The sequence below is a fragment of the Leptinotarsa decemlineata genome, unplaced genomic scaffold (genome assembly GCF_025532065.1).
Source record: "Leptinotarsa decemlineata unplaced genomic scaffold, Ldec_3_MD MMD2_tig00001393_RagTag_RagTag, whole genome shotgun sequence".
Taxonomy (NCBI): Eukaryota; Metazoa; Arthropoda; class Insecta; order Coleoptera; family Chrysomelidae; genus Leptinotarsa; species Leptinotarsa decemlineata.
The window spans coordinates 14,845,602-14,858,451 of NW_027412562.1; the positions used below are offsets into that span (position 1 = coordinate 14,845,602).

At 32.0% G+C, this 12,850-nt stretch overlaps 1 protein-coding gene across 1 annotated transcript in view; it reads right to left on the reverse strand.

The window, feature by feature from the left end:
* Positions 1–508: 508 nt before the first annotated feature.
* eco (Establishment of cohesion) overlaps positions 509–12,850 on the reverse strand; it is a 43,697-nt gene continuing 31,355 nt past the window's right edge. The window contains 1 exon segment of the mRNA XM_074176037.1: positions 509–1,277. Coding sequence (XP_074032138.1) covers positions 942–1,277 — 336 coding nt within the window. The 3' untranslated portion in view covers positions 509–941.

Sequence of the window (12,850 nt, forward strand, 5' to 3'; positions counted from 1 at the left end):
ATAGACATTTAGTTGAAGTGTTCAGTTGTATTGAAAGTGAAATAAAGTTCAGTTTAATTATTGTACAGTGTAGTCATTCATTAGTTAACCTAGGAGGAAAACGTAACAATATTTTTAACTTTCACAACAACTCGATCACCAACTCGGGCACTGCGACCGTTACAACATCGCCTTTGATAATGTATACCTCAGTTCCAGACGAAACTTCAGGCATAAAAACGAGCAGCCACGACTGAAGAAACCGGAAAACAGCTTTCACACAGTTATCTTTGGTCGTGATTGATTGATTGATGTATTAAAAGTTTGTCTAGATTATTTGATGATTTCCCCACATTGATCAGATTTACTATTGTAGATACTTAATACACAAATTTGATTGTAAGGTCCATTTCAACAGAATTTTTTTTATTATATTATTATGAAATGAATTACTCATAGAAAATTAAATTTATCAGGAGTTGTTCACCATGTGGCGAAGACTATTATCAAATTGAATGAAAAAATATAATTTTGCCTTGAAAAGTTTATTCAGTTCTAGTATATAAAAATACAAAAATAAATTATGGTGGTAAAACACATATTCAACAATATTTTCAATTTTTACATCAAAAGATTTTGATAAAAAAAACGCATTACATGCAATATTCCAAGTTTACAGGGCAAGTTATAATATGTAATTAAATTTTAAGGAAACATACTCTATTTTCTGACCCAGAAATATTAACAAAACCAAGTTTGGCACAAAAATTTCATGAAACTAACCCTAAATGAGATTCTACAAAAATTCAATGGATATAAACAAATCTTATCATTAAAAAAATAGGCTCCATTACATAATAATATGGCTTCAATAATAATAATTGTACTACTGAGTATATCTAAAAGGAATATATTAATACTGGCTCTATAAGGCACTATACAAGTCAAGAAAACATCAAAAATCAAACATAATATATGAAAAAATTTGGCGTTTTGAAATAACCTATGGCAAACTGTTTGCCCATTTCTGTTGGAGAGCTGAAAGCGATATCAGAATTCTTAAGTGCATAGCCCATTATGAAGTTGTTTTTGAGAGCATTCATCAAATTTGTGGCTATTCCTTGTTTACGATGATTGAGAGCAACCCAAATTCTTGATATCCCACATTTTATAGGGTGCGTTTTTTCAGAGCAAAGATCTACTTCGTTTGCTCCTGAAGACAGCATCTGATGTCCCTCGTCTTTAGCGATGGCTACAAGACACCCTACTATGGATTTGTTTTTAATATACATGAAGACCTGTAAAAAAAAATATGAACACCAAAATATTCTGTCACTGACGTTCAAGGATCTTTTAGGAGTCATTGAAAGCACTTTTAATAATTCATGTAATTCAACTTAATTACTTTAATTATAAATGGGCTGACCCTTTACTTGATATAATCCATGATAATAATTACACAATTTTCACAAAAATATTTATTCCTAGACACGTTTTAGTAACACCATAGCTTTCTGTGTCGTGTTTTTATAGTAATTGCAATCATGAATATTACTACCTGCCAAGTTTCTACATGATAAATTCTTCATCTGGACTATTTGCCTATCTAGCCAATTCCATAATTACAAACTAAATTCAATAGAGGGGAACAATTCAAATATATTTGATTATTGAGCAGTAACCCCAAATGTTTACTTTTATTGATTTATAAACATTCTAAAATGAGTTTTGAACCTTTCTCTTCCAAATGCAATATGTCATAATTGTGATTGAACTCGTGCCCCTCTGTCAAAAGATGATTCGCAAATGTTAAATTGGTCTTTACATTCAAAAAACTACTTCTATGCTATTTTATTCTTTTGGAAAAAGTTACTTTGGTTTATTCGATATAAAATTTTCAACAAGAACCACAAATCAACTTGTATACTCCCGATCTATCCGACACTGGAGTTTCATGTTTATTGTTTTTAATGACATTTCAATTGAGTTAGAAGTTGTACATAAAATAAGATACTTATGATGCACTGTTTGGAACCTTTGGTGTAGTAATGAATATTACTTGAGTTTTTCCCAACACCTCGACATGTGTTTCGATCACCAAGTGATCATCTTCCTCTTGAAGATTAAACTAGAAACTTCGTGAAGCTAACGCTATTTATGCTATACAGATATACCATTCAGATAAACCATACAGGTCTACCACACATACAGGTACACCACACCTAAATTAATTTTACAATTTACCTTATCTAATATTTTACAATGTCCTTATGTAATGTTTAAATGTTATAGCTATATATAAAACAATTTTCAGCTATATAAAAAAACAGCACGTTTGTGCTGTCTACAGTGATGTGAACTGTCAGGACGTGATGAAAAATATTATGGACAGACAAAAAAATCTATGAAAGTAAGATATAAGGAACACATAGCACGAGGTGTTAAAAATGACGATTTGGTGTTGGGAAAAATTCCAGTAATATTCATAATTTATGATCAGTAGTTTGGGAAAAGGACCCAAAGATATCAATATTAGGGTGGTCACAAGGTATAAGGTGAAAAAATATTTTCGTCTTAATGCTGGCGGGATTCCCCTTATATATACTATTTATCTAGAAAATAATAACTGGAGAGTTTTAACTCGATTAGATAATGTTAACCCGTGCATTATCGAGATTAAATTTGAAAAAACCATTTTCATCTAAAAATCGCCGTTTTTCCTTCATCAAATGAAAACTATTTGTCTTAGAAATTTGATTCTTGTTTTGTTTCATAAGGAATGTTGCTATCTTCCTAATCACTGTTTTGTTAAAACGTTCATATTTGAAGATATATATTATTGCCCAAAACCGGACGTGATCCGAATACTCAAAGTCGCTATTTTTAGAAAATAAATGGAAAATGTTAAGGAAGATACTTAATTTATTTACTTTTTCAATTTTTTGTTTCCTTTGAATATTATGCATTATTAAACAATATGTGATTGAACATAAAATAAATTTTTTTTCAAATTTATAAATGTTTTTACAAGTTGCAATTTGTATATAAAAAATATAACCCCTTCAATTCATATTTTGTAACAAATCCGACCTTAAAAGGTCGGATTTGTTACAAAAGAGCTATTCCTCAAGCAAAAGCTGTTGAATAGTGGGGGCAGTTGAGAAAATCCAGGCAATATGTAGATAAAAATTTTAGAACAATCAAAAATCCAACAGCCAAGGGATGATTACAAAGAATTTAGTGAACTTTTGGTAATAGTTTTAGGACGTACTCCCCCAAAAGACACTTTTTTCAAAGTACCTGGTGCCATTTATCACGCTAGATGGATGGCAAAGGCCATTCATTGAATCAAAATACATTTTTTCAGAGATCAATTCACATTAACAAATTAGAAAAAAAAAGTTATCCGTGATATCTGTTTATTTTTAATAAACATTCATGTAAAAGCGTGTTTCAACGCCCTCAAACCCGCTTTGGCCCCCCAACCAATAACCACAATATTTTAAATATCCTGAAAAATATTAAGTCTAAAATCATAAATCATGAAAATTATGGTAACAACTGGTGCAATTGGTGGTGTGCATGACTTACATCTCTCTCCAAAATAGTTAATCAAAATCATTGTTCCGGAATCATAATAAATTGTGTGAAAAGTGAAAGCAATCTGATAAGGTTGATATCTTCTGGAATACCATATTATATGTGAGTCAAACACTGAATATTAATAGTTTGTTGTCTTCACTGTTTATGAATTGCAAACTGTCACTGATAAGAGATTCGGCTAGAGTACTGCTCCGGCTGCGGTGAATAGAGGAGTAAAAATAATGGATAATACGATACTCAAGCAAATATTGGAAGAAATTAGAAATAGTAAAATAGAATTGAAAAATAGCATCGAAGCTAGTGAAACTAATATTTTATCGAAAGTTGAGGACCTGAATTTTAAGATAAACTCCTTGAGAAAGGCAGGAAGGAAAAATTTGTAAAACTGGAAAGAAACGAAAAACAGAACGATATTATTGTTTTTGGATGGGTTGCTCCAAACGAGAATATAACTTCAGAATTTATTTGCACTCAGCTCAATAGCACGTTGAATGTAGTTGTAAAAGAATGAGATATAAAAAATGTTTACTGCCTTGGAAAAACTATAAATCGACCAGTAAAAATAGAATTCGTATCATATCTGAAAAAAACGAAATTTTGAAAAACTGTGATAAGTTGAAAGGAAGCGGTATAACAGTATATCATGATCTAACGGAGCAACAACGCTGCGAATATCAAATTTTACGGAAATCTCTAATTAAAGATAGGCAGCAAAATAAACACTGTTACATCAAAGGTAATAAACTCGTTGTAGAAAATAAAGAATTTTCCTTGGAAGAGCTATAGAAATAGAAAACCAGGTAGACAAGAAAGCAACTAGTACTGAATCCTCTACGATAAGGAATCAAGAAAATCCAGAATAATTATATCCGAAAAACGCCCTAGAGAATCAATCAACCAGTCTAGTAGAACACCTGTCAAAGTCTAGTGGAGCATCAAAAAAACATCGAATCCAGAAAACCCAACTATTGAGAAGCTCACCAGATCGAGAACTAATTACCAAAAATAACGGACGTCCTTTCCCAATAATTCAAAATTTACAGTTTCACCAACTTCACGTTCAGGCTAAAATATTTTATATGAATCACGCCAAAATATTTTAAATGAATCACAAGTTTCAAACTATGAACATTATTTTATTATTTTATTTGTAGTAATCCAGGATCCATAATTCTAGAGATAGCGAAACCAATTTAGTAATCTTTATATTAAATTCATTTGTGCTGTTTTTTTAATGGATCCATATATCAGAGATTTCGAGGTAACTAAAGTTGACACCTTTACTTTAGATACAATATTTCAAATTCTGAAGATCAATGAAGAATCACATAACTTCAAACTAATACACAATAATATTAGAAGTATCGCAAAAAAATTCGATGAATTTAAAATTTTTCTTTCACAATTTCAAATTGAATATGATTACAAATATTTACTGAGAGAAGAAAAATTACTGATTCAGTTTACCAGGATACAAGATGCTTTATAACGAAGGAAATTTGAACCAAAATGACGGTACAGTTGTTTACTTGAAAACTGATTTTTACAAAAATCACGAGTTGATAAATTTCAACGGCTCTAATATATTAAAATTGGAGGTTGAATTTTACAAAACTCAAATAGATATTCATTCATTCTGTAGATCTCCATCAACGTGCATTGACTTATTCAATCAGAACTTGCAAAATTATTTTGAAAACCAAACTACAAACAACAAAAAATACAGTCTATTTGTTGGAGATATTAATATTGATATTATGAACGAGCAAGACGATAAAGTAAATGATTATCTAACAGTGATGGTGGAATACGGATACACATCTCTAATTAATTGACCAACACGCCTAAATTCTTGTATTGACCGTATTTTTATAAAAACTCATATCCAGAATCTTGAAAATGTAATTCCTATAATAAATCATACAAATATTACTGATCACTCAACAATAATTCTTCAAATATTCAGTGGGAGTGGAAAAGTTGAAAGAAAGTTCATGAATAATGATGAAGGAGATATGATAGATGATGTAGGTGAAATAGTAGAAATATTCAACAAAACTTATATTGACACAGGAAAAAACCTCACGAAAAAAATCAAAATAACAGCTCAATTCAGTTTCACGGAACACGTAAACAAAGATTCAAGTTTTCTCTATCCGGCTATTCCAACAGAAGTCTGGAATATTATAAGAGGCCTCAAAAACAAGAAAGCACCAGGAATAGATAACCTAAAAAGTGAAACTTTCAAACTAGCGGCTGAGTTTATAGCAGGACCGATATCCCACATATTTAATAGAGCGGTAGAAATCGGCTACTTTCCATTGTGCTTAAAAACTTCCATAGTTACTCCTGTTTTCAAGAGTGGATGTAGAGATGAGGTAGTTAACTATAGACCAGTATCTTGTAATATCAAATCTCAGTAAAATTCTAGAAAAAATGATCAAAGTAAGGCTAGACTCATTTATACAAAAACATATGATATTATCTGACTCACAGTTTGGTTTTCGGACAGGAAAATTCACCTAAAATGCGATATTACAGCTCACTTATTACGTTTACGAAGCATTTGATAGAGGCAAAGTTTTGCAGACGATACTGTTATTCTTTACTCTGAGCAATCTTGGTCTGAGGTCAAAGACATGGCAGAGAAAAATCTAGAAAAAATCAAAGATTGGTTCGACCATAAACATCTTTCATTGAACTTCAGTAAAACCTATTACTTGCCATTTTCTAATAATAGAGCTACACTTCCTCAATTCAATCAAATAACTATCCGAAACTCCTTCAAGATATCCCCAGATGCCCATATAAAGTATTTAGGGGTTCTCATAGATCCTCACCTAAGATGGGACTTTCATATCAAGCACATTGTAAATAAGTTGCGATGTATATTATACACGTTTCGTCAACTGAAAGATATACTTAACATTGAATAAAAAAAATAATTTACTTCAGTTTGGTTCAAAGCCATTTGATATACTGCATAATAGGATGGGGTGGGGTATCCAAATCACATCTTCGCCCACTGGAAGTCATTCAAAGAAAATTTTTGAAACTGGTGTTGAATAAACCGCCTCGTTATCCCAGTGATATGCTATATAAACAATCAGGAGTATTTGATCCTAGACAGCTGTTGTACAAGTCACTCGTATTGAATCAATATAAGGAGAAAGAAACATTGTGTAGGCCACGCCATAACTACGCCACTCGAAATAAAAACAGGTACATAGCACCATTTGCACACAAGTCAATAGGGCAAAGATCTTACCTTTTTTTTGGGCCCCATTGTGTATAATTCTTTACGAAAAAATATTCAAACTCTTGGGTATTATAGTCGATTGAAACATTCATTAAATGAATACATACCTCGCACAAGAATTAGCCAAATATTTGACCAGAGTAATTAGATGTCCATTTCATACAATTCTGATATAAAAATTGGTATAATGATCAATCAGAACAATTGGGTATAAATCTGAAAATCAACAAGTCAATTATAGTTCCGCTGAGACTTTTCATTAATCATTGATGAAACTGCATGTATTCATTATGCATTGCATTTTATTTTATTCCACCACAGTTCATTTATATATAATTTTGCAATTACTTTGTTTTGTTTTATTCTCCAATAATTTCATTCTGTACATTATATACATTTTAGATTAAGCTTTTGATATATGTGAATATATGTACCTATATCTGTATATATGTATATTCCTTATTACACCACATACACGTAACATATGTTGCTTCCGTGGATTGTACGATATTTATTTGCGATGTATTTCTCTTCTACTTGTCTTGTATGTGAGCAAATAAATATATTATTATTATTATTATTATTACCTGTGGTACCTCGATTCTGAACAAGTTGCATTTTCTTCTTTCGATGAAAAAATGTAGAAAAAAAAATTTAAACAAAGATTGCTGTAAAAAGTCTACAATTAATTCTGATTGAAGAAAAAACATGTGATGAAGGGATGTGATATGTGAAGATAATTTATTGGACAAAAATATTTTTTGTTTCTCACGAAACTGTAAATTTTTTCAAATGATTTTAAATTGATACAGAATATTTAAATAAGGATCCTTAATATTTGTTGTGAAAATGCACATTATTTAAAAGCAAAAAAAAAGTAGTGAACGGTTTCAAGGTTCTCAATGACACAGCTGAAAGAGGGGTAAAATTAATCCATAAGACGAAGAATTACGAGGTTGTTTCGGAATGTCGAATAAAATTTCCTGGCTTTTCAAGAGCCGCGTTATCTAAGCCATTACCATCTTAAACTGATAATTAATTGTAAATATCACTCCAGAAAGGAATTCCATATCATAGGTGAGATTCTATGAGAGAGTGATATGTAACTTTGGCAACAGCTGATCCTAACTCACAAGATGTCAGCCTCACAGCGTATGACCCAGGGGAAAACTTTGATTTGAGACCCCTGATTAGTCTTCAAATTTCAAATCACTGTTAATAATTAGTTGATGTTATGTTAATTTGGTTGATGGTTTATTCATAACAAAGATATGAACTTGTAAATAGCTAATGGAACATTTGAAGCAAATCAACATATATACATATTATACAGCCGTAATATCCAGTCATCGGAGATATTAACTCAGGATGTATAAACCTCTGATGAAGCTAGCTACAAAAATCCACGGTCTTCAAACCAGCAAATAGTGATACTGAAAACCTCGGCCGCGAAAGCCTTAACCATTTTGACATGATAACATAATAGAAGACTTAAGATATTGAAATTTTGAGAATGAATATGGATTTGAATTTGAGCCTGTTAATAATTGCAGATATAACATCAACAACACATGACATCAGAATTGAATACCGAGGTGTAAAAGAATAATATACTTCAATGTTACCAAATCCATTTGAAGATATTTTTACTGTGAGTACATATTTTATTTTGCATTGTGATATGTTTGTGGTGATTAGTTGAATAATTGGAACTATAGTAAAACCAATAATGATTGAGAGTAAAGCGCGTTGTAATATCTAAATTTTACGTTACCAGTTTATAGTAGAATCAAAATATAGTAAGCAGTAGAGTTGTAGGTTGTGGCAAATTATAGATAATACACAATACGAGTACGATTGAAAGGTATTATTTATGACAAAAATCAGTAATGAGCTTGTAATGAGTAATACTTATACATTTCCTGATTACTGATCAGTTCAAATTCATTATTTTCTGTATAGTGTTAGATATTTATTACAACTAGTGGCAACGCTGTACGCAACGATATTTCTGTCTTTGTCACTTTACCGTAACTTCCATTTCATCGTTGCAGTCCTCACTGATGTACTTGCAGCCATGAGCGTATCATTGGTTTGTGAATTATACAGCGTGAATTGTACGTTTTACAGTTAAGTTAGTCAGCAATCGACGTGTTGTGATAACAATTGGTGAAAATAATAGTGCTAATAAGTGTTTAAGCGTTACATAATTATATTTCTACACCGTTCTCAAACTACTCAAAAAATGGGAAACATGGTCGGGCCTTCCACGTCGAAAAAAGTAAAACGGTCGGAGTCTCGGTCAGTAAGAGAAAAACAAATTGTACTGCGAGTATTTCACTGTCTTGAAAGAGATCATCAGTCACCAAAAGATGACTTTGTGCATATGTGCTGTAATTCTACGTGTGTACCTCCGAATAACCAACCGGGCATTTCTACATCATTAAGTTCCACAATTACAAAAGATAAATTAGTTGATATGTGCTCTGATTATACCGGTGTACCAAAATCATCGATTTACAAAATACTAAGAGAAGCAGAAATTCATGGGGACGTACAAACGCCAAAAACTAGTAGCGAACGAAAAAAAATCACAGTTGATGAAGAAGCCAAAACCAGTATACGCAGAACTATTCACAGTTTCTTTTTCAGAAATGAGCTGCCCACACAACAAACAGTTCTGGAGGCACTTAGCTATCATGAATTTGTCCCAAAAATGGGTAAAGAAACTTTTAAGAAACTTGTACACGAAATGAAATTTACGTACAGAAAAGTTGACAAGAAAAGCATTCTCATTGAACGTCAAGAAATAATAGCATGGAGAAGAAACTATCTAAGAAAAATTGACGAATTTCGGAAGCTCAAAAAAAATTGTACTTCATGGACGAGACATGGGTTAACCAAGGACATACGGTCAAAAAAGTATGACAGGATGGTAATATAACAAGTGCACGACAAGCCTTTATTGAAGGTTTGTCAGTTGGGTTAAAACAGCCATCTGGAAAAGGTAGTCGTCTGATAGTTACGCATATAGGAAGCGACAGTGGATTTTTACCAAATGATGAATTAATATTTAAATCTAAGAAAACAGGCGACTATCATGAAGAGATGAATGCGGAGGTGTTTGAAAAATGGTTTGAAGGCATCATTCAACTTGTGGGTCTGTCATCGTCATGGACAATGCCCCATACCATAGTCGACATTTAGAACCATTACCGAAACAATCATGGAAAAAAGCAGCAATTCAAGAATGGTTAATTAATAAGAACATCCAATATAACAAAGATAGTTTAAAGGCAGAACTACTTCAGCTAACAAAATTACACACAGACAAATATAAAAAATTTGCAATGGATGAAATGGCGTTAAGTCGTGGAATTATAGTTTTAAGGTTACCACCATACCACTGCGAATTAAACCCAATAGAATTAATCTGGGCGCAAGTAAAAGGATATGTGGCACGAGAAAACAGAACATTTAAATTAGTGGACGTGCAACATCACCTACAAGAAGCTATTCGAACTGTTTCTGCAGAAGACTGGAAGAAATGCATGCAGCATGTTTTAAAAGAGGAGCAAAAAATGTGGGACGTAGACAACCGTATTGAACACAATATTGAACCAATCATAATTCACTTTGATGATAGCGGTAGCAACAGTGACGAATCTGAGGTTGAAGATTAGACGAAAATTTGTACATTTACATTTATATTATATTCTATTATCAAAAATTTGTAATTTGTATTTTCTAGTACCCCTGACGATGAGTTTATATATATATATATATATATATATATATATATATATATATATATATATATATATATATATATATATATATATATATATATATATATATATATATATTGTGTCTTTTATTAATATTGTTAATTTATTTGGTACCTACTATAATTACCACGATTATTACTCCGTTTTCATAAGGCCCACCTAATGACTACAACAATTAGGTAAATTACGATATTGCAAAGTTTTAATGAAATAAATAAAGAATGTGTATGAATATTTTAACTAATAGTACTAAGAATTTTTCTTTCATTCTTAACCACTCAAAAATTAATAAGCACGCCCCCGATTTGCTGTCAACTGGGCTTACTTCTACTCTCAATCATTATTGGTTTTAGTATAATTATAGTCAATTATCCAAAAGAAATAGTCAAATCAACAAATTTCTTAGTAAATTTAGTGAAAAGATTGTTTATTTTCAGTCAAGAATATCTTCCCAAAATTAATAGAGGGAAATTTTTTTCAACAGTTACAAATACCCGAATGGGTTTCGTTAAAAAATTATAAAAATGTCTGACAGTGGGGTTCTTATTAGAATTGTCGAATCGGAATGTAAGTAGATAGATCATGAAGAAATATTTTTTCAGCTGTAAGACAAATGGAACTAATTTAAAAGAGAACTCTCTCTTTTTTTGGTATTTTGAACACCATCAAATATTTACTAATATATATACAATTCTGAGCCAAAATCTGTCAATCTGGCTCCATCTTCAGGGTGGAAAAAACAAACAAATGTCCCAGTCGAGAAAGTTTGAAAATGAAATGAATCAGAAACATTAAGTTTCAAAGCATTCATATTTCCGTTTACCTATGTTGGAATAGATTTTTTGGCCCAATATATGTTTGAATTGGTCGTCAGACCAATTGGAGATTGCTGCTTCACTTGACACGAGTTCAACAATTCTTACTATCAACGATTGATTTCTTGCCGTGGACAACCTAAACAATTTATCACAGAAAATGGAACAAATTTCGTTGGAGCGGAAAGAGAACTCAAATAAGCTGCTAGTACGTTGGATTTTAGGAAATTGTCTGATGAAGAATTGTGTGGAAATTTAATCCTCAGCTGCTGGCCATATGGGTGGAATATGGCTCAAATTGAATATACACTGAATTCTAGATCTTTAACACATATCTCAGTAGACCCTAATGAGCCAGAAGCGATCACCCCCAATCATTTTATGTTACTGAGGGCAGGTGGTGTCGATATTTACAGTGAAAACATAAGTTATATACTCGGAAGAAAACAGTGACGGTTTGCTTAGAGTTTGGCAAATGCATTTTGGAAAAGGTGGGTCAAAGAATATCGGCCTACCCTGATTCCAAGAAGTAGGTGGCATTCCAGAAGTGAACCTATTAAAATAAGAGACATAGTTGTGGTAATAAATGAAAATGCATTTAGAAATGACTGGTTACTGGGTGGCATAACTGAAAGGTTTCCTGGTAAAAACAGCGTGGTGCAAGTTGTTCGAATCCATACGAAAAAAAGCATCTTCATTAGACCAGTCAGTAAACTTTGTATTTTGCCTACTGAGGTGAAGACTTAACTTCTTCACGGGGTGGAGGATGTTGAAGACACTATATATAAGTTTAATATGTATTTTCACAGATTAGTTTTGAGGCAATTCAATATTGAGAAATTTTGTAAGTCAAGTTGAATAAAAGTTTCATTCAAAACGGTATTAAACAGGTTTATTAAACCTTGAACGCTGCATGGCTTTTTGCCAATGGTTCCTGGAAAGTTGTAACCAAGTTCATGATTTTTCGTTAAATTGTACTTGACAGACGAAGCTTATGTGAGCAGTGCCGAAATAGTCTGTCATAATGAGGAGGCCTATCTTGTTGAAACCGATAGATAGGCCCATGGTCTATTCGAGTGGCCCACTAGATCACCTGATATGACGCCTCTAAATTTTTTTCAGGAGATACCAGTTATCTGAAGTGTATAATATACAACCGCAGCCCATTCCAAAATTCAAGTACAGAATAAGAGGTGCTTGCAACGAAATTACCCCACAAACATTGCATAGTAAGAAATTAATTTGGGAACAGTATTATGGCTAGGAAAAAAATAGTGAACTTTTTGAACATTTATTGAAATGAATTGGGAACTCATTTTTTATATTCACCGCCTGTTTGCAGATTCTTAAAAATAATATAAAACTGTCAATTATCCAAGAACGGCCGATTTCTATTAAAAAAAAAG